Source organism: Taudactylus pleione, unplaced genomic scaffold (assembly GCF_031769625.1).
Source record: "Taudactylus pleione unplaced genomic scaffold, aTauple2 ptg000828l, whole genome shotgun sequence".
NCBI lineage: Eukaryota > Metazoa > Chordata > Amphibia > Anura > Myobatrachidae > Taudactylus > Taudactylus pleione.
Window position 1 is genome coordinate 3,178,128 of NW_028285230.1, and position 23,788 is coordinate 3,201,915.

The 23,788-nt window shown below is 44.9% G+C and overlaps 1 protein-coding gene across 2 annotated transcripts in view; it reads right to left on the reverse strand.

Annotated features, from left to right (window-relative positions):
* Positions 1–2,883: 2,883 nt before the first annotated feature.
* Positions 2,884–23,788, reverse strand: part of LOC148474608 (5-hydroxytryptamine receptor 3A-like) — a 62,584-nt gene continuing 41,679 nt past the window's right edge. For both annotated transcript variants that reach the window (XM_088458388.1, XM_088458389.1), the window contains 5 exons: positions 20,072–20,244; positions 18,742–18,902; positions 16,897–17,101; positions 6,402–6,608; positions 2,884–5,205 (listed from right to left, as the gene is read on the reverse strand). In XM_088458388.1, the coding sequence (XP_088314514.1) occupies positions 4,934–5,205; positions 6,402–6,608; positions 16,897–17,101; positions 18,742–18,902; positions 20,072–20,244 (1,018 nt within the window). In that variant the 3' untranslated portion in view covers positions 2,884–4,933. The remainder of the gene's footprint in view (positions 5,206–6,401; positions 6,609–16,896; positions 17,102–18,741; positions 18,903–20,071; positions 20,245–23,788) is intronic.

Genomic DNA, 23,788 nt, shown 5'->3' on the forward strand with positions numbered 1-23,788 from the left:
ATTGCACCCATCTCTGAACCAGGCCCTCAAGTCTTTTTCCTTTTTGTCTCAGGTTATAACCCGCGTTGCACACTGCTGCTGCAGGCTAGGCCAATAGTATTGTCGCAATCATGGTGAGAGTAAGCCGCACATTCAGTACAGAACTGCGCGGTGGGACGCATGACGCGGTTTACTCATTTTCTATGGTTCATCAAATGGCTATTTGGCGCAGTTTGATTGTAGGTTAGTGAGGATACACCTGTAGTGCGACCACACAGCTTCATGTGCAGGAACGGTGAGCAGGCAGATACGTACATACAGTCAGGTGCATAAATATTGGGACACTGACAGAATTTTCATATTTTGGCCTCTGTTCACCACCACAATGGCTTTGAAATGAAACAAACAAGATGCGCTTTAACTGCAGACTTTCTAATTTAATTTGAGGGTAATTACATCCAAATCAGGTGAACGGTGTAGGAATTACAACGGTTTCTATATGTGCCTCCCACTTTTTAAGGGGCCAAAAGTAATGGGACAAACTAAACAATCCTAAATCTAACTTTCACTTTTTAATACTTTGTTGCAAATCCTTTGCAGGCAATTACAGCCTGAAGTCTGGAACGCATAGACATCACCAGACGCTGGGTTTCATCCCTGGTGATGCTCTGCCAGGCCTCTACTGCAAATGTCTGCAGTTCCTGCTTGTTCTTGGGGCATTTTCTCTTCAGTTTTGTCTTCATCAAGTGATATGCATGCTCAATCGGATTCAGGTCAGGGATTGACTTGGCCATTGCATAACATTCCACTTTTTAGCCTTAAAAAACTCTTTGGTTGCTCTTGCAGTATGCTTCGGGTCATTGTCCATCTGCACTGTGAAGCGCCGTCCAATGAGTTCTGAAGCATTTGACTGAATATGAGCATATAATATTGCCCAAAACACTTCAGAATTAATTCTGCTGGTTTTGTCAGCAGTCACATTATCAATAAATACAAGGGAGCCAGTTCCATTGGCAGCCATACATGCCCACGCCATGACACTACCACCACCATGCTTCACTGATGAGGTGGTATGTTTTGGATCATGAGCAGTTCCTTTCCTTCTCCATACTCTTCTCTTCCCATCACTCTGGTACAAGTTGATCTTTGTCTTATCTGTCCATAGGATGTTGTTCCAGAACTGTAATGGCTTTTTTAGATGTTGTTTGGCAAACTCTAATCTGGTCTTCCTATTTTTGAGGCTCACCAATGGTTTACATCTTGTGGTGAACCCTCTATATTCACTGTTGTGAAGTCTTCTCTTGGTTGTTGACTTTGACACATATACACCTACCTCCTGGAGAGTGTTCTTGATTTGGCCAACTGTTGTGAAGGGGTGTTTCTTCACCAGGGAAATAATTCTTCTGTCATCCACCACAGTTGTTTTCCGTTGTCTTCCGGGTCTTTTGGTGTTGCTGAGCTCTCCGGTGCGTTCTTTCTTTTTAAGAATGTTCCAAACAGTTGATTTGGCCTGACCTAATGTTTTTGCTCTCTCTGATGGGTTTGTTTTGATTTTTCAGCCTAATGATGGCTTGCTTCACTGATAGTGATAGTTCTTTGGATCTCATATTGAGAGTCGACAGCAACTGATTCCAAATGCAAATGTCACACCTAGAATCAACTCCAGACCTTTTACCTGCTTAATTGATAATGAAATAACGAGGGAATAGCCCACACCTGTCCATGAAATAGCTTTTGAGTTGATAGTCCCATTACTTTTGGCCCCTTAAAAAGTGGGAGGCACATATAGAAACAGTTGTAATTCCTACACCGTTCACCTGATTTGGATGTAATTACCCTCAAATTAAATCTGAAAGTCTGCATCTTGTTTGTTTCATTTCAAAGCCATTGTGGTGGTGAATAGAGGCCAAAATATGAAAATTCTGTCAATGTCACAATATTTATGCACCTGACTGTAAGTGATCCCTAGAGCTCTCACTGTGGTGATCTCTATGCTATGAGCTTCCTTCATCATGGAAGATGTAGGTCAGCTCCAGGTAAGTCTGTCACCAAGAGAGGGAATATATTATACTATTCTCAGTGATATATGTAGTGCACACAGGGGCTGACTCAGAGGCGGCCATCTTTATTTACGCAGCCGCTGCGCTAAAATATTCAAAATCCGCAGGAGGCTTCTTGTGTAAAAAGACGCCCCCACTGCCAGCTTCTGTGATCCGATGGCAGCATCCAAAGACTCAGCACTGGATCCTCTGCATGAACATCGGGCGGCCATCGGACTTCTGATTAGCCCTCAGGTTACTCAGGATGTCCGGTAAAACCACGCTGCCCAGAAAATGGGGCAGACACGCCCACGTTTTCTGGAATGCTCCCCATTGCCGCCCGAAACGGCACTATCGTGTCAATCATGCTGCCGCTTTCGGGGCACTGCAACCCACTTCGCACTTGTGCAGATAAGAAGACGTCAGGAATCTGAGTGACCATCGAAACAGCGCCCATTTCTGACTTTACAGAGACTATTTCAATCATTTACATCAGTCCATGTCCCAGCAGAGCTTACACTGTACGGGCCTGATTCAGCTTGGATCGCAAGTGCAAAAACGCATGCACCTGGTCGTTTGTTGCCCTTTGCACATGCATAGGCAACGCAGTGCTCGTGCGCAGACCCATCGCAGAGTGATTGACAGGAAGTGCCGTTTGTGAGTGAGGTCCCCTATCACATGGACATGTTCATTCACAACTGGCTTAGATTTTTTTTTTTGTCAGGAACCAATTAACCTACCAGTATGTTTTTGGAGTGTGGGAGGAAACCAGAGCCTCCGGTGGAAACCTACGTGAAAACAGAGAGAGAACATACAAACTCCACACAGATCGACCATGACACATTTCATAAATTATGTACTCCCATTTATTGTTATGCTAAAGCATTGATTAGTTGCTATGGACAATGGAGCTTGTTTTGTTACCTGTTGAAAAGTGTTCATATATGTACTGTACATTGTTTTGGGGCACATGTTGGGGGTCTGAAGAGATACAGTACAAGGTAGTAACAAGTTTACCTATATAGCGCGGTGCCACTTGGCTGATAAAAGTATATTTAGAGAAATAAGTTCTCCAACGAGATTCTCCAGCTGCTCTCCATCACGGTGCTGGGAACAGACTTTGGGCCTGATTGACAGCTGGACGCAGTATTGATGTTTTCAGTCTGCACATGGATCCTGATGGTTACCGCTCAGGGATGAATTTGGATGCAGAGAGGGAGATGCAATTTCAGTGGGCGTCTATGGGTGGTAACGGGGGGGTGGCTAGCCAGACATGGGCGTGTCGCGGTCTGTAGACGCAGTTGCACTGACATAGGAGGCCATAATGTGCACCTCCATATGGTGCGACCAATGTATACGATGGTGCATCCTAATGCATACAGCGACAGATTAGCGCCAATGCCGTTGGGGATCTCTGTATGAATACCATCGCATTAGCATAAAGCATGTCACCCGGCTCTTTGGCCACCCCCTCCGGACCACCCACTTTATATAAGTACGTGAAAGTGCGGGAGTGGTGGCCAGTCTGGGAGACTTGCCCTCTCCTGCTGTGGGCCGGGAATGCCACCCGAGAGTTGGCAAGTATGGCATAAAGACGCACTGCAGCAAAATACACAGTCGTGGCTGCAATGGCATGAATTAGGCTCTTTATGACCATTCTGCTTCTCTTCTTTGGGATCTCACTGGGACGTGTTGTACTGGTAATTCCAGGACATGTATCCCCTGCAGTCCTGGGAAGTCTAAACCTGCCTGACCTAATTCAGGATGAGCAAAGGACATGGCTGTAGGGTAAGATGAGGCTTTGCTAGCTGGGGAATACTGACTTATAATGTCATCTATGAGGAGATAAACAGAACTCAGTCACAGCCCATCTAATAAGGCGAGTCCCCGCAATCCACAGACTTTACACTGGTGCTTTAAAATAATTTTCAGCTGCTGTGAACAGGGGCTCATCTCTGGAACTGCTGCGTTACCCAAACAAATGTCCCCGACTCCGGAGCTGATGCACAGTTGAACGCAATTCTATTTGCAGTGAATATCTTATGTGTTTTCACCCTGCGCATGCTCTAGAACCAAGCCACGGAGTAGCGCTACAGAAAACGCCAGGAAAATGGCCGCCGCGGCCATTTTCCCAGTGTTTTGCACATGTGCCGTAGAAAATCACTCTAGTGCCCAGAGTCTACTGCTGCTGTCAGCCCAGGAGAGAGGAGGGGGCCCCCGACAGGGAATGAACACCGGCCCCCTCCTCTCTTAAAGCTCCCCTGGTTGATCGGTTATCAATAAGTATTGTTACCAATGTCGCTTGCAGTGTGGATATATTGGCAAAGTGATTTATAGGAAGGGGCTGTTTGTGGGCGGCGACGGGGAGGTGACGACTCGAACGCAAAGGTGTTGTGACCATTTTCACAGTAAAAATGGCTCCAGTCTCTCTGTTCCCGACTCAGAATTCCGATAATCGTCCGATCTGCGACGGCTGCTGCGTCTTTCTTCTACGCAGTCACTTTGTGAAGCCGCCGGTGGGCATCTCAAAACAAATTCCGGTGGCTGCGACTTTTGCATATATTCGCACAGCCGCTGCATACAAATTTGCAGCTGCAACCACATTGGTGTTCATCTATGAATCAGGCCCTTAGTTCCATGCAGTTAATGTGGGAGAAATGACCGTCCGATGATGAGATAAAGTTCTAAGGTTCCAAAGGCAACATTGCAGCTCACGGGCATAATGCATAAGACAAAGACGGGCAACCTGTAGCCGCAGTTCCCACAAAGCAGGGGCACCCAGCATTTCTGCCAGACCACGGCTGATGCCGGGTGTTTGGAGGTGTAGCTCATACAGTTGTGATACAGTTGAAAGTTCTTACGTTGCCCGAGGCCGCTGTAAGTCCAATTCTAGGGGATAGTCTGGAAAAAGCGTCTCATATGGCCCAGACACAGATCATAATGACAAATATCAATAACACAGTAATAAGATACAAATAAAGTAATAGTCGGTCCATTATATGTGCCACCATTGTCCACTCTGTGAAGGCCTCTGTCTTATTCCTAGCCAGCGTCAATTCCCGGTGGATCTTCAGAATTTCCAACAAAAGTCTTTTCAACAGCTTGACCTCCGGGTTCACATTCATCTGCTTCTCCACCGTCCTCTCTTTCTCTTCCTGTGTCTCCATTTTCTTAGCATTATCAAGATCTGTGAATAAGAATAAAGCCATGATGATGGTATGCGGTCATGTGGAGGCCACCATGTGTACAGTGAGCACAGTATGTCGCCCTCACAATGCTGGCACGGGATCTCGATGTGGGCTCAATGCTCCTCACAGCATGTTATAACTTTAAACAAGCCATATTGAGAGGTCAACATACTCACTCTACACAGCGAGTGTGGACCTCCTGTACCCAGGATCCGGTAACATGGTCGAAATGAGAATGTTGCCTTGGTTTAACCTGTCAACAGGTACCGTGTCAACATCCTCAGGATACCGACATGTTCACAGTGTTGACATCTGACATGTTACCATGTGAAATGTCAACATACTCGGAATGCCTATAGTTAAGGTTAGGAGCCATCGGGAGGGTTAGGGATAGGTTACGGCCTGGGGTGGGGGTTAAGGAAAGGAGTAAAATACTCACCCAAACCGTAGCTCCGTCAGACGTCTCTGCTGGAAGTCCTAGTCACACGGCCGGGATACGTTCAGTATCCCGGGCCAGGGGATGCCGGCTTGTAGAATACCGGCGCCAGAATCCCAACACCTGTCTGTCAGAATCCCAGTGCTGGCATCCCGACTGCCGGCATCCCGAAGATAAGTAGTGGGGTTGGGGGGTGGGTTAGGGTTAGGATTAGGAGTTAGGGTTAGGCACTAGTGGTAGGATTAGAAGTTAGGGTTAGGCACTAGGGGGAAGGTTAGGAGTTAGGGTTAGGCACTAGTGGTATGGTTAGGGTTAGTCACTAGGGGGAGGGTTAGGTTTAGGGTGCGGGGAGGGGAGGGGGAGGAAAGGTTTAGGCACTAGGGGGGAGGTTAGGTTCAGGCACTGGGGGAGGAGGGGTAGGGAGGGGGGGGGGGTTAGGATACCTACTGACAGGTGTTGGTATCCTAACCCTGTCGGGATGCCGGCATCGGGATTTTGACCCCTGGGACCCCGAGAGCCGGCATCCCATACCCATCCCGCACAGCCACTGGTACCCAGAGGACAAAGCTGGAGATGCCTCTACCCCTGGGACGAGGTAAGTGATTACTGGGCCACCAGGAACCTTAAGTCGACATTCTATCATGTTAACATGATGCATGTCGACGTGAAAACTATTTACCTTACATACCTCACCCCTGTACCCAACGCCCAATGAGCGCACAGATGGCAGGTAATGGTAGTGATGGGATGGGCACTCACCTTGATCTACCATTACTAATGTCCCCAGCTCATCATTGGCGGCATCTTTTTTGAAGCACATCAGACGCGCCAGATGCCTCAGGACCAGTGTCTTTAGCCACGGCGGGACGGACGGGTTGGTGATGGACTGTTCCAGCATGAAGGAGGAAGAGATTGTTCCGATTATACTGAGAACCATCATCGCCATACAGATGCAGCAGAAAATGCCTAGACAAAGTGATGGACACAAATTATGTGAGATATTACCTAGTAAGAAGTATTGTAAAAGAAAGGTAAAGTAAAACATATATAAAAACAAATAAAATATTTTTTTCTAAATCTATTCAGTGTCAACCTACTGTATATGGCCACATGCTTGTAATTGAGAGTAGGGTAATTGATAATGCTGTATAAACTCCATTTGAAGTCTTTAAAGAATCACATTGTATTGATCACCACAAAGTGCCACTGAGCAAACAGAATGTTGTGATGCCGTAAAGTACTTTGGCTGCCCAAGTTATGATGATACAATGATTCTTCCCCTCTGCATTTCTGCACAAGTATACATTACATAGCTAAAACTTGCACATGGCATCACTCATGAATGTAATAAGCCATGACATCACTCATGAATGTAATAAGCCATGACATCACTCATGAATGTAATAAGCCATGTCATCACTCATGAATGTAATAAGCCATGGAGTAGCAGGAAATCTGCCCTGCTGGTGGCAAACACTTCACTTACCCCTTCGCCGCGGGGGATGAGTGGGGCTCATATTCCAGATTCACCTTAAAACTGCAGAGGACGAGTCTCACTCATAGTCCACAATCAGGGGCTATTGGTGATGGTCCTTCATAAAAGTTGAAATAAACTGAAACGTTGGACTGCTGTGGTAGCAGTACTTGTGTATCTGTCTATGTCAGTCCCGTGAGTGCCGCCGACTTGGAGTGTAGTATACTGGACTTTTGGATGGCACCAGGGCAAGCAGTTTCATTTGATATTTGTTTGCTGAGTGCCGAACCACTTCTCTTGCTATATTATATATATATATATATATAAAATATATATATATATATATATATATATAAATGGAACAATAGCGGCACTCACAGGGCTTTAAAAAATAAGACTCACGACTCCAGAAGGTCTGCGTTCAACGTTTCAGTCGGTGTGACTTTTATCAAGAACGTTCTTGATAATAGTCACACGGACTGAAACGTTGAACGCAGACCTTCTGGAGTTGTGAGTCTTATTTTTTAAAGTCCTGTGAGTGCTGCTATTGTTCCATTTGTATGCCTGTTTTTTTTTTAACCATTTAGAAGGCACCCAGGCAGGTATCATTCTTACTGTGGAGTGCCGGGGTTACTGCATTATATAAGTAATATCCATATGGCGGCACTCCGGATAAATAATGTGAAGGCATTTAGTATTCACATTATTTATTCAGAATGCTGCCATTTGGGTATTATTTAACAGAACACCTTGTGGAAAGGTATTCTGTGGTGGGCACCCAGGCCAGTACACCTGGGCCAGTATTCAGCTAGTATCCCATTGAGTGTCGGATTGATGATTGGTACATATAAGAGTATATATAACTTAAGGCACAGTGCGGCACTCAGATCAATAAGAAGCATAGCAGACAGAAATATACAGTATGCACATTTATATCTATTTATATATTGCAGTATGATTGCAATAGGAGGTCCCTCTCCTAGGGTAGATAGGCACCTCCAAACACACAGCAGCCAGGAAATAGCACACCAGTCCAGGGTTTTCATGCAAGCTAGCCTTAGCTAGTTTTTATTGTGCAGTATAAAAAACAGAAAAAATTAAAATAAATCCTAGCCCGTCTGGGCACTAACTAAACAACAAATTCCCTCTCTCAAAAATGGTAGGGCCTATTGCCCTCCCCACAAAATAGGCATATGCACAGTACTTACAAGAAGTATAAAACAGTGTCTCTGAACAAGCCTGTCTGCTTGCTCTCCCCAGGTGTGAGACCCCAAGCCAAACCCTGACACAGCATATATCAGCCTCTTCCAGGTGCAATCACTAATTAGCCTGCTCGCAGGTTGAAAGGCCCAACACCTGAAATGGCCCTGTGGATGGAGCCCTCCCTTCTCTCATATCTACACCCCCAGGACCCATTATTCAACTTTTACTGAAAGCCCAACTCTCATCAAGCACAGACATTTCCTGGGGGTTTAAAAAACATAGGTCAGAAACCTTGGACAAATGTACACTCCATTTAGCACTTCACCAGTGCTTCTATCACATATCCCCCCCCCCATTTGTTTCGACCTGTGGGGCGGAACAACTGCAGCCCCCAAACAATAAACATGAGATAAAGCGTCTGCATTGGTCAGCTGGCTTCCTGGCCTGTGTTTTACTGTAAATGTAACGATTTGGAATGCCAAGAACCATCTAGTTATTCTCCCATTGCGCTCTTTATTCTCTGACACCCATTTCAAAGGGGCATGATCAGTGATCAACCTGAACTTCCTTCCCATCAAGTAGTACCTGAGAGTCTCTAATGCCCACTTTATGGCCAACGCTTCTTTGTCAAACGTAGCATAATTTGTTTCATGTACATTCAATTTTCTGCTTAAGTAAATAATAGGATGTTCTTCACCTTCTTTGCTCTGGGACAGGACTGCTCTTATGCCTACATCTGATGCATCAGTTTGCACAACAAATTCCCTGTTAAAATCAGGTGTCATCAGAACTGGTTGGGTACACAATGCTACCTTTAACTCCTGAAAAGCCTTCTCTGCCTCAGGACACCATTTAACCATAACTTTCTGTTTGCCTTTGGTAAGGTCAGTCAGTGGGACTGCAATGGTGGCAAATTTGGGTATAAATCTCCTATAATACTCCGTGATTCCTAAGAATGTTCTCACCTGCTTTTTATTTAGGGGTCATGGCCAATTTTTATTGCTTCAATTTTATTAAGTTGGGGCTTTATCAAACCTTTGCCAATGGTGTATCCAAGATACTTTACTTCTTCCATCCCTAGGCAACATTTTTTGCGGTTGGCTGTCACACCTGCCTTATAGATGGAGTCCAACACTGCTTGTACTCTGGGTAAGTGAGACTGCCAATCAGGACTATAGATGATTGCATCATCTAGCTAAGCAGCAGCATACGGTCTATGGGGCCTTAGAATTTTATCCATCATCCTTTGAAAGGTAGTCGGTGCCCCATGTAACCCAAATGGCATCATCTTGTATTGTAACAACCCCTCTGGTGCAGAAAAAGCTGTCACTCTCAGTTACCGGCATTTGCCAATACTCTTCAGTTAAGTCTAGAGTGGTTAAATACCTTGCTGTTCCTAAGCTTTCAATTAGTTCATCCACCCTAGGCATTGGATAGGCATGGAACTTTGACACATTATTTAACTTATGGAAATCATTGCAGAAGTGCAAACTCACTTGTGATTCTTCAATTACACCCAACTCCAAAAATTTTTTAATTTCTTTCAATACTGATTCCCGTTGGGCTTCTGGTAACCTATAGGGCTTTAGGTTAACCTTAACCCCTGGGTCAGTGATTATGTCATGTTTAATGACTGTGGTTTTACCTGGTATGTCTGAAAACAAAACCCTATTTCTTATAAGAAATTATTTAGCCTCCTGCTGTTGAACAGTTGATAGGGTTTTAGCTAATATTACTTTGGGAACCAAAGGCCTTGGGTTTACCGGAGGAGATGAAATGGCTGACAGAGCTGCTCTAGCCTTCCAAGGTTTTATAAGATTTACATGGTATATCTGTTCAGGCTGGTAAACTTTATAATTAACCTCCCTTACTTTTTCTAGGATTTCAAAGGATCCTTGCCACTTAGCCAAAAGTTTACTTTCTACTGTGGGAACCAAAATAAGCACTCTGTCACCAGGAGCAAAGACACGTAACTGGGCATTGCGATTGTACACCCGCTGCTGTGCCTGTTGGGCCTGTTCCAAGTGCTCTCTTACTTTCGGCACCATTGCAGCAATTCTTTCCTGCATTTGAGAGACATGCTCAATAACAGTTTTATACAGACTGGACTGCCCCTTCCATATCTCTTTGGCAGTGTCCAGTATTCCCCTTGGGTATCTCCCGAACAACAAATCAAAAGGCGAAAACCCTGGTGGAGGATTGGGGAACCTCTCATATGACCAGCAATAAATAAGGTAATAAATAATCCCCATCTCTACCATCTTTATCCACCACTTTCTTTAACATGTTTTTTTAAATTTTGTTAAATCTCTCCACTAACCCATCAGTCTGGGGGTGATACACAGAGGTTCTTAACTGAGTAATTTTAAACAGGCGGCATAACACTTTCATGATTTTTTACATAAATGGGGTACCTTGGTCAGTCAGGATTTCCTTAGGTATTAAATCAGAGAAACATAGAAGAGAAATGAAATGCCTAAAGTGGTGCACTGGGGTATTTAAAATATAACTTTTATTATTATTCATTTAATATTGTCCATAAGACAAATTGAGCAGCGAAAATTTGAAATACGTACAATGTGAAAAAAGTGATGAGTTCAGTGAGTTAAAATATATGCAATGACCCTATTCTTCCACATAATTACATATTGGATCAAAGTTATGTGTTTATACAGCACTTATCCTAGATGGTGTGTTTATATCCTTCAGGGATAATATATTTTCCTAAAAATAGATAATGTATATCCCTCCACTGAGGATATCACCAAAATATTGGACCTGCCTAATTAACTGATCATAGAGCTCTACTATTTGCTGTTATTTTCTCAGCAGACATATCTCATCCACTAAGTTTTTCCTTAGGTATTCCCAGCCTACTAAAGACATGGATTAATTCTCTAGCAATGGTCTTTGTTGATGTACTGTGCAATGGTATCACTTCCGGGTACATGGTAGCGTAATCCATTATCACCACAATATATTGAAGGCCCTGGGCAGATTTCATTAACGGTCTAACCAAATCCATAGCTATTCTTTCAAACGGAACTTCATAATGGGTAATGGGACAAGTGGACTTTTAAAATGTGGCCTTGGAGCATGATATTGACATTCAGGGCAGGATGCACAATAATAAGATACATCTTTATGGACCCCGGGCCAGAAAAACCTCTGACGTTTTTGTCTACCCCTAGGTGACCTGCAGTTATATGACCATGAGCCAGGTCTACCACTGTTCTTCTATAAGCGTTGGGAACTACCAATTGTTCCACAATATCTTCCCCTTTCTTAGTCACCTAATGCAAAAAGTCTTGGCGTAGTGCCATGTGAGCATATGACAACTGACTAGCAGGGTCTATGGATTTACCATCAATCACTTTTACATTCTCCCTGGCTTTCACCAGAGTAGGGACATTTGACAGCTCTATGGGAAAGATCTCATGTCTGACTTCAAGATCAGGCAGACAATCAACTGGTTCAGTAACATCTCCCGTTTCAGTGGGAGGCACATCATTCGGTGACCCACTACTGCTCTCAGCATTTTCTGGTTCACCAATCATGCTAGAAAAAGGAAACATTTCAGACTGATACTCCCACTGCTACTGTATCAGTTACCTTCTCAAAAGGGTCAGGGTTATTTACTTCTGTAACAAATCGGTTTTCCCACAACTTCCAGAAGTGGGCAAAGGAACCAAACCCACAGAGACTACAGTGGAACCACACTACAGGGGCGTATCTATACTTTGGCCAGGATGGCACTTGCCAGAGGCGCCTGTCGCCAGGGGGCGCCACCTGGCAGTGCCACCATAGCAATACATGCGCTCTGCAGTGCTGTGGACAGATAGGTTATGGTGTGCTGGGCACCCACTGGAAAGGATAGGTAGGTAGGGTGCGGGTGGCCACAGCCACACTGAGCGCAGAATGCTGACCCGGCCGCTGCTGCAAGTTTTGTTTGCCGGGTGCCCGCTGCAGTGTATATCAGCGGCTCACCCGGCTGTCCTCACTTGCTGCTGTGAGGGTTGTGTTTATAGATCCCCTTCAGTAGGTACATCTACGGAAGGGGATCTGTCCACAACCCTGCTGTGAGCTCTGCTCTGCCTCCCTCGGCTCCTGCATGGTGCAGTGACTCATCTCCCAGTGCAAGGGATCGAGGAGCTGTTCGGCTCTGCACAGAGAGGTTATCAGGTCAGTCTCTTCTTGTTAGGGTTGGCAGGGTAGGGGATGGTGGTGTGTTATTAACAGGTCAGTGACAGTCTCTTGTTAGTGTTGGTTGGGTGGGGGGTGTGTGTTTGTGTTACCAAGTCAGTCTCTTGTGTGTGCGCGCATGTATGCTGTGTGTGTGTTTGTAAGTATGTTGTGTGTATGTTATGTGTGTGTTTGTAAGTATGTTGTATCTATGTTATGTGTGTGTGCATGTATGCTGTGTGTGTTTGTAAGTATGTCATGTCTGTATGTTATGTGTGTATGTATGCTGTGTGTGTTTGTAAGTATGTCATGTTATGTGTGTATGTATGCTGTGTGTGTGTTTGTAAGTATGTCATGTCTGTATGTTTATAATTATATATGTATGTATGTATGTATGTATGCTGTGTGTGTTTGTAAGCATGTCATGTGTGTATGTTATGTGTGTATGTATGCTTGGAAGTATGTCATGTGTGTATGTATGCTGTGTGTGTGTTTGTAAGTATGTCATGTCTGTATGTTATGTGTGTATGTATGCTGTGTGTGTGTTTGCAAGCATGTTATGCGTGTATGTATGTATGCTGTGTGTGTTTGTAAGCATGTTGTGTGTATGTTATGTGTGTATGTCTAATATATATATATATATATATATAATTATGGAACCCCCCCTTAATATCCTGCGCTTGCTCCTAGCTGCCCTGTCAGAATAGAACCAAGCCCCACCTACAGCTACAGAAAATGACAGAAGAGAGGATAGATAGAAAGAAGGAAGTAAAAAAAAAACCAATTATATATATATATATATAGTGTGTGTATATATATATATAGTCTGTGTGTGTATATATATATATATAGCCTGCGTATGTGTGTGTGTGTGTATATAACATATATATATATGTATATGTATATGTGGTGAAGGGGAGGGGAGGACACACACAAGAAAAGTGGAGAGGGGCCAAAAATTATTTGAGTATATGTATAATTTAAGTAAAAGGGAGTAGGGGGACAAAGCAGTATTAAACGAAACACACACACATACATATACAGTAAGTGTACAAGAAGGGTAATAGGGGAACATTAATTATAAATAAGGGAAGGGGTGAGGGCAACAAGAAAAAATAATTAACTATACATATAAGTGAAGAGTTGCGTTGGGACAAAAAAATTCATAAAATATAAACTATACAAATAACAATACAATGGGAGGGGTCAGGATTGAAAGTAGGAGGAGTCATAAGTAGAGATGGGAGGGAGTCAGGGTTCATTCTTAAGCCGCCCCCGCCCTACTGTGTGATAGGGGAAAATGCAAGAGAGGGGGTGGGGGGGCGCTGTCCCTTAGCTTGCCAGGGGCTCTCAGACCCCTAGATATGTCCCTGCCACACTGCATTTCTATGTTCACTTCCGCAGTAACATAATAATATTCCCATGTATGCAAGTCACACCAACAGTTTCTCTGTTACGATTGAAATGGTTCAGCTTTCATAAGAGTAACCAGGCTACCAGAATCTAACAGAGCCTCTACCCTGCTGCCTCCTATAGTGACTATACACATTTGCTTATCTGTCTCAGCCTGTCGGTCAGCAGTACAGACTGGCTGAGCAAAGAAAGACATTCTGTGATTGACATAAGCATTATCATATTGCATAGGTTCAGAGGTAAGAGAACAATTAGCAGCAATAAGGCCCAAACCACCACATCAAAAACATTGTATCATATTATTATCTAGTCTTTTACGGGGTAGGAACCTTCCTGGTCCTGTTGCCTACTTCCAGGTTTCAAAACCACAGTCTTATGTTCATTACACCGCCCAGCACCCTTCTCCCCTGGAACAGTCTTACCAGTGATCACAAGAGATCGCTGTTGCGGAATTGGGGCTTGGTGGGGCACACTCAACAGTTCATCAGCCGCCACATACCTCTCCACCAGTTCAACCAAGTGGTCTGCTGTTTTAGGGTCTGCATGGCCCACCTACTTGCGCAGAGTTGCCGGTAGAGATTGCAAATATCGATCCATAACGACCCTTTCCATGATCTGTGGTTTGGTTAGAATCTCTGGCTGCAGCCATTTTGTGGTCAGATGGATGAGGTCATGCATTTGAGAGTGTGGAGGCTTTTCTGTTTGGAACTTCCAGCGGTGGACTCGTTGGGCGCGAACAAACACTGTGACTCCCAATCAAGTTAGGATTTCTTGTTTTAGTTTATCATAGTATTTAGCATCAGTCAGGCACAAGCCAAAAGTATGCTGTATTCTCCAGACAGGAAGGGTGCCACAGGACTTGCCCGCAGCTCTTTAGGCCAATTCTCTCTCTCGGCTGTTCTTTCAAAGGGTGTAAGATACACTTCAGCATCATCACTCTTGGTCATCTTTTGCAGAAAGTGGCTGGCCTGTATGGAGTGAGTGTTAGTTGGAACGTCATTGGAAGCATCTCCACACCTTGCTACTAGCTGCTGTAACACCTCTTTTAAGGCCTGGTGGTTTTTCTCTAAGGCCAATAATGTGCTCTGGTGGATTCTTGATGAACCCTGTTGGTTCCTTGCTGAGTTTTGTTAGTTTCCTGCTGAGCCCCGGTAGCTTCCTGCTGAATTGCAGTAGCCTGGAGCAAGACTTAACAATGTCCCCCATGTTATCGGTGGTTTGAAGCAGAATTTGGCTTCCCTAAGCATCTGCTGACGGCAGCTCCAAGGCTGCTCACAGAACATGACTTTTTCTCGCTGCAATTTTTCAGTGTGTGTTGCCTGCATTCTCCACCACTTGTAATAGGATTGGGGTAGAGATCCATCTCCTGGGGTAGATGGACACCTCCAAACACACAGCAGCCAGGAAACAGCACACCAATCCAGGTATTTCGTGCAAGTTTGCAGGAGCTAGTTTTTATTGTGCAGTATAAAAACAGAAATAAGAAAAATAAATCCTAGGTGGGCACTAAACAACAGATTTCCTCCCTCAAAAATGGTAGGGAATATTGCCCTCCCCACAAACCTAGGCATATGCACAGGAAGTATAACACAGTGTCTCTGAACAAGTCTGCCTGCTTGCTCTTCCCAGGTGTGAGACCCTGAGCCAAACCCTGACACAGCTTATATTAGCCTCTTCCAGGTGGAATCACTAATCAGCCTGCCCTCAGGCTGAAAGGCCCAATACCTGAAACGGCCCTGTGGATTGAGCCCGGCCTTGTGGATTGAGGGAGGGTTACGGTAGAGAGAGGGGCAGGGTTAGGATACCGACTGACAGGTGTCGGTATCCTAACCCTGTCAGGATGCCGGCATCGGGAATTTGACCGCTGGGATTCCAAGTGCCGGCATCCCGTACCCATCCCATATATAATTATATATATATATATATATCGTAGAATAAGCCTGGCACTCAGGACGATGAAAATGAAAATACGGGTGCCATCCTAAATGAATGTATACATGAAATCCTTCTGGCTAGGATACGCTCCCAGCACCATACAAAAGGAAGGCGGCACTCCAATCGGTGAACTCAAGTCAATATATATTACAAATGCAACAACATGATACAATCCATGTGTCAACGTTTCAAGGCTATAAGCCTTTTCATCAGGACATGCATGTCCTTCCTTTGCATGTCCTGATGAAAAGGCTTATAGCCTTGAAACGTTGACACATGGATTGTATCATGTTGTTGCATTTATAATATATATTGACTTGAGTTCACCGATTGGAGTGCCGCCTTCCTTTTGTATGGTGTTGGGAGCATATCCTAGCCAGAAGGATTTCATGTATATATATATATATATATATATATATATATATATATATGTATGTATATATATATATATATATGTGTGTGTGTGTGTGTATAATTTTTTTTTTTTTTTAATTTATTAAGGGATAGCTGAATCCCTTAATAAATAAGTCTGCACAAGTCCTGTACAGGGGTAAGTGATCTTATAAATTACCACAATTAAATGGCATGCTTATGCTTATGTATAGAATATCTATTTGCACTCCTAACTATGGACCTGATTGAGAGATGTGTGCAAACCCGATGTTTCATGTACATCTCCGATGGTGTGAGATCTGCACATGCTGGCCCCGACCATCCTCAGTAACTGGAGGGTTACTCAGATGTCCGGTGGTCACTTAGATGATCAGATGCTGTGTCTTTGGACTCAGTGGCAGATCAGAGAGGCTGGCAGAAGGCTTCTATTTACACAAGACGCCTCCTGCTCTATTAGCATATTATTGCACAGTCGGGGTGTATAAAGTCGCAGCGGCTGAGCAATAGCGTACAACTGTGGATCAGGCAATATAACCCATTTGGGTCATAGAGACTCATGGAAACCAGTTAGACCATACGTGGGCAGTCTGGATAATAAGATAAATATAACTAGACATCGCTCAGGGTAATGATGATTCTCTTTGGGGAACATACCTAACATCGGAGTGTGATCGGAACTAGGGAGCATATCGTTCAAGATCAGCAGAAGCACGGAGAACCCCAATACAATGGTGATTTTGAAGCCGAGTCTTTCGCCGTAACCCTGGATGAACATACTGGCAATATCCAGGAAAACCAGGAAGCACGCCGGGATGATGAGGTTAATGACGTAAACAATGGGCGCTCTTTTTATGGAAATCTAGAGAAAGAAAAAGAAAACATTAAGGAAGTCGGGTATTTTTTAGTCTTCATTGGCTCTAACGTTTGGGGGGCTGCACGGAGACTGTACACATGCCCCCTCCTCTGATAATACGCTTCTGCCTTCTAGTAGGCTTCACTCTCAGTTTAAAGCATTTTTACAAGTAATCTGATGGTGCATCTTCTAAATATATATATATATATATATATATATATATATATATTTAAATCCAACAGATGCAGAAGAAAATAGATTTATATACAAATATACTGTCTGGCTCAGCTGCAGCCAGGTCATGAAGTTGTTTACCAGGTTCCGGGAATCGTCCACTAAGCACTATGGGGCCTATTCATCATCGGAAGCGGTATGGCCCCCGATGATAAAGTATTGATCTCGTTGCAAGGGATACTTAAGTAGGGAAACTTGACACCATAGCAATTCATCATTGCTCCGGTGCGGGGAAGCTGCTCCAAAAAGCAACTGACCCTCGGCTAGTATCGCAGCTACAGAAGTAGCTGTGTTACTTACCTCCTCCCCGTCATCCCAGCTATGCATGCATGACCCGGGATCACGCATGCTCAAAGCCACCGGGGAGGTAGTGAGGAGGCGGCGGAGGGATCCCCGGAACTCCGGTCCATAGGAAGGAGCAGGGATCCGAAAACAAGCACCATCTGAAGACGGCACTTGTTCTCGGAAGCAAACTCCGCAAACTTTCAGTTTTCTGAGATCACTGAATACCAGGTGGTCCATTTGGGACCCCTGTTGATGAATGACCCGGTAACCATGCGGAAACACTAGTTATCGATGATGAATAGGCCCCAATGTGGCATAATGTGGACTAGGGGAACTGTGTGGCATGCGTACTGGTGGCAGTACAATGTGGTATAGTGTTAACTTGGGGCACTACAATGTGACATAGGAGCCTATTCATGGTGTTAATTATCGGTGTCGAACATCATTTCTGTCTGGAACCAACTACTTGGAGTGAAACATCTCAGTCAAATTAGTGAGAGATTGTGTGATAATTAGGCATTTGACCTTAATAACTATTGTACAGACCATTCACACTACCTATCAACCTAACATACATTCAAGCATACAAAGGAACATCCTGAGAAAAAAAGGTTCAGGGTGAATGTAATACCAGTATTCCTATTGTGATATATTAATTATCATCAGATACTGACTGAAAGACCTGAGGTAATACTCTCCATCCTTTTGAATAATAATCCCAATTGTTGCATTATTCAGCTATAATTGTAATTTAAATTAAAAGGAACATATTAAACCTTGAAACGCATATATCTACTACGTACTGTCCAATAATTATTGACACATAAAACTATTAATTAAGAGTTAAGAACACTCAAAATACAATATAAATACTTTATTTATGGGACAAGCAGCGTCCAAAGTGTCAGCGGAATTTTATTATTTCACCTTTTCTTACTTTATTTTTTCACCATATCTCAATTTATCTATTTTTTATCTTTTAATATTTCACTTAACAAGGTTTTTTTTAAATAAATCTAATAAAAGTTACATTTTAATTAAGATTAGTATCTTTTTGTGCGTCGCCATAGGACGCTCTTCTTTCCTCCTTTGGAATTTGTATATAAAATGTCTGCACAGTTCCTTACACTGTAAATGACTTGGCTGTATGCGTTTTCATCATCCATATACGTGGTATCATTCACGTTCACAGCTAGCAGCATCCAATCACCTTTGCCGGCAAATACTGCCATCGAGTTTAGGTTGACCAGGGACGAGTTACTTCTGGACAACATAATTACATCAGAAACTGCAAATAACAATATTAGTACAGCATTATTTATTACACATACATTATTTTATTTTCAAACAAACTCATACACATTGGGGAGGATGCATGACGCATCCCGCCAATCAACCCATGCATGTCGGCATACATAATGCCGGCATGCATGTATATAATCACAAAGGAAAACTGTCCCGGTAAGTGCTCTCCTTAACGATAGAAGGATTTCCGTGTTTATGATCCAGAAGTCTTTCTCCACATGTGTCAAGTGACGCACGTGCCACGGGGGGTGGGGGGGAGTTTGTGCTGGGTGGTATTCAATTGGATCCCTCTGACAGCACTTTGTGAATAGATGTCCATAGACTTCTATTGGGCAACGCCATCTAAAGGACTCAAACTGCCCATTATCTGCAGCTTGTGCTGCTTATCAAACCTTGCCCAAGTGATTAGTCATCATGCAAATAGATATCGGTATGATTTACCGGACCCATGTCCGGCGGTTGGAATCCCGACATCGGCATCCCAGCAGAGGAGGAAATCCTGATCGTCCTAAGGTAAGTATTGGCTAACCTATTTCTACCCCCTAACCCTCCCTGAGGGGTGACTAAGCCTAACCTTCCCCCCAGTGCCTAACCCTAATCCCCCCTCTTAGTGCCTAAACCTAACCCCTCCTTCCCCGCCGCCTAAACCTAAGTCCCCCGGGGGGGTGTCTAACCCTAAGTCCCCCCCGGGGGTGCCTAACGCTAACCCCCCCTTCCCCTAGCCTAAGCCTAACCTTCAGGAGGGGTGCCTAACCCCAAGTCCCCCCCAGGAACCCTAAACCTAACCCTCCCCCCAACGGCTATCCGCGCTCAGCGCCCTGCATCCCTTCGATCGGGATGCTGGGCGTCGGGCTCCTGGCGTATGTCTAATGACAGGCATCGGCATATCGATGCCTGTCTTTAGACCCTTGCCGGGATATGACAGTCGGGAAGCCGGCTGTCTGGATTATGTCCGCCGGCTTCCCGACTGCATACCATGCAAATAAATGAAAAATGCTTGTTTAGCTTTACCAGATTATAGTTATTTGCCCCACATATGAAAGACATGACCACTTGCCTGTCTCGCACACTCTGGTTAGTGGCTTAGTATAGCCACTACATCTCAAACACGGAATTTATACAGTAGTAACAGTATATGACATATGAGCATACCTGTGTAAACATATGACCCGAAGGACAGCGTGCAAGTCTGCTGATCAAAGGGGAACTTAAATAGTTCTAATTTGCATGCGCTAACAATCCGCAGTGGCATTGCGTTCGTGACTTTTCCGGTGTAGTTCAGTTTGCAATATGGGATATCAGGAGACTTATCTTCACTTTCAATCCTACAGAATAAGAAATGGAATATTTATGTCAGTCGTGATATGAAATGAAACTGGATCTTATCATTAATGCTTGAACACTGTAGTGAACTTAAACTGGACAGTCAATCTTGTATGATCCCCCACTAGGAATGATTTATCAGCTATGTACTGGAGATTAGGGACACCGGTACCGAGACGCCGTGACGCAGCCCAGTGCTTAAACATATCTTTGCAAATATATGCAAAAAGGGTATGCATTCGGCATCCTGGCGGAGGGGATGCCGATGCTTACAATACCTGCAGCAGAATACCGTCGCTGGTCAGAATACCGGTGCCAGCACCCCAACCGCCGGGATGCCGAAGGTAACTAGCGGGGTGTGGGGGAGGGTTAGAGTTAGGGTTAGGGTTAGGCACTAGGGTATGCAGTCGGGAAGCCGGCGGACCTAATCCCGTCAGCCGGCTTCCCGACTGCTTAATTCTGGCGAGGGTTAAATGACCGGCGTCTACATCTAGACGCCTGTCATTTTACCGACGCTGGGAGACCGGCGCCTGGCATCCAGATCAAAGTGATGCCGGGCACCGCTGCGGACAGCTGCGGGGGAGGAGGGTTAGGTTTAGGGCTCCCAGGGGGGGATTTAGGGTTAGGCACCCCCCCTGGGGGACTTAGGTTTACGCGGCGGGGAAGGGGGGTTAGGTTTAGGCAGTTAGAGGGGGGATTAGGGTTAGGTACTGGGGGGGAAGGTTAGGGTTAGGCACTGGGGGGGAAGGTTAGGGTTAGGCACCCTAAAGGAGGGTTAGGGTGGGGGAATAGGTTAGTGAATACTTACCTGGGGACGATCAGATTTTTCATCCTGTTCGGGCAGCTGCTGTCGGGATTTGAACCGCCGGCCAGGGGTCCGGCGCTAAATCATACAGATTCCGGCACTAGGGGGAGGGTTAGGGTTAGGCACAAAAGAGGGGGGGAGCATTAGGTTCAGGTGCAGGGAGGGTGGAGGTTCGGTTTAGGCACTAGGGGGGAGGTTAGGTTCAGGCACCAGGGAGGGAGTGTTACGGTAGGGAGAGGGGGAGGGGTAGCATACTATATTGACCACCAAGTGTTAACACTGTCGGAATCCAGGCGTCGGGATTCTGACTGCCTGGGTCCCGTGTGTCGGTATTACATACCGATTCCGCGAAAAGATCTCTGAATTTCTATTATCATTGCAGCCTGCTAGAGGGAACTTTTTTTTTCTGTGAAAGACTATTAAGTTGATCTAAGCAACCACTATTTTGTATTAATGTACTGGAGATTATCATGTGCATACCTGTCCACAAGGAAAGAAAAAAAAAAGTAGAAAAAAATCAGTGTATATTAATATTAACTTTATTTACAGGGCACCAAAGGGTTCAGACCCTCCACAATGACCCCTTTCACCAGGTGCAAAATTCTCTAGGGGCATATTCAATTGGGCACGAGGTTTAGCGAGGAAAAAACCTTGCGCTCAATTTTGGATTACCGCGGGTATGCGCGCTTGTTCGTATTCAATTTAAAAAAAAGTGACTGCAGGGTTTTCAGCTCTGAAAACCCTGCGCCGCATAACAAAAATAAAATAAAAAAATAATTCTGCACTTACCTGCCTGGGTGTCTCCGGTGGTCTCCGTGGCTACCGGTGGCCTCCCCTCTATCTTCTCACTGGAGGATGGGCTGCTGGGAGGCTCCAGGGGCTGCTGGGAGGGGCAAGGGCTGCTGGGAGATGTGGTTCTCCCAGTGCTCATTCCAGGGGGCACACAGACACGGGGGGCTACACATACACTGGGGGTCACACACACACTCAGGCACATACACACTCACTCAACACAATTACGGACTAATTAAGCTAATTGGAAACTTCCAATTGCTTAATTAGTCCTCAGGGGGGGTTCCGCCGGGGTGCTAGAGCAAGTCCCGCTGATTTTTCCTAAAATTAACGATTTTGGTGCAGGGTTTTTGCTATTCTCGCACCCAGTTGAATATGCCCCTTAGTTTATGATTGCAGCCATCTGTACTGAACCACCTGTCTCATCAATTCATACCCCTTTCAGACTTCTCGAGAATCCCGGGAATTTGGCCTGCCTCAGCCAAATTCCCGGGTAGCCGCGTCTGTCTGAAAGGTACCTACCTGCCCCTGCAATCGACCAGGGTTTTTCCCGGGAAACTACCCTGCTCGTGTGTGAATGGTGCTACCCGGCTAACTAGTTCAACACAGGTGACGCGAATCATAAATTAGATTGGAAGTCCAGGACCAGAGCACTGTGTATCTGGTGAAATGGGTCATGTTGGAGGGTCATCACCATACAGTAATAACAAAATGACATAAATACAGAGTATGCGTATATAGTGCTCCCATATTTTTCACCATCCTGTATTTGCCTTGGTAGTTCTGCAAGCATTATTATGTAGAGAAAACAAAGGAGAGAGTGCCCTGTCTACAAATACTTACAATCTAGAGCAGGGCCATAGAGAGGGGTGTGCTGACACTTGGTTGCTTATGCTCTGTTGCTTATTTGGGTTTTATGGTCGCCAATGTAGCAATGTATATTATCCATATCCTTGTCCTGCACTGTGTTGTATTGTAAGTCACTTATTTGTTTATGTACTTTGTAAGGCGCTGCGGAACACTTGTGGTGCCAAATAAATAAACGATAATAATAATAAGTGGTAGTGCAAGTAGTTCTGCTGGAGTGTACGGGCAACTCTACACTTTCTTTGCCGACACCCGTTCCATCGCATAATTTATTCATTTATCACAGGGCTTATAGAGGAGATTTCATAAAAATCTCCTCCATGCCCTAAAATTGTCATCAGCTCCTCGTGCTGAACGCATTTCCCCTACCTCTGATGGGAAATGCGGTCAGCTCATATTTAACAAACCTGAATTGTTAAATATTTTCGACCAAGCATTTCTAAACTAGCAGCATCTTAAGATGCCATTATTAGAGGCTTTGGTCCGTCTCCTGTAGTCCTGTTCTGCCCTTCCTGACATCTGACAGGCAGAGCAGAGCCTGGAGCCGGAGCTAAGACAACCATACGAAGAAATCATCAACTATAAAATAACCCTTTTATCACCAAGAGAATAAAATGAATGACCTGGATTATAGAGGCGCTGTATCAAAGAATCTATGGAAATGTAAAGATTTTCTCTTTGAGAACATGGTCCACAACTGACTATAACATAGTCAGGTAAGATTTAATTAGCCCTAGTTCATACAACAGTCAGCACCTTGCCTTGGGAATCGGTATGTTACACCGCCGGCCGCATTTCCTAACCTAATCTACCTCCTAACCCTAACACTCCTTTAGGGTGCCTAATCCTAACCTCCCCCCCTGTGCCTAACCCTAATCCCCCCTCTAAGTGCCCGAACCTAACCCCCCGTTTTCCCGCCGTCTAAACTTAAGTTCCCTGGGGAGGTGCCTAACCCTAAGTTCCCCCTGGGGGTGCCTAACCCTAACCCTCCCTCCCCCTAGCCTAAACCTAACCCTCCTCCCCCGCGCTCGGCATCCCTTCGATCGGGATGCCGGGCACCCGTCTCCCGGCGTAGGTTAATT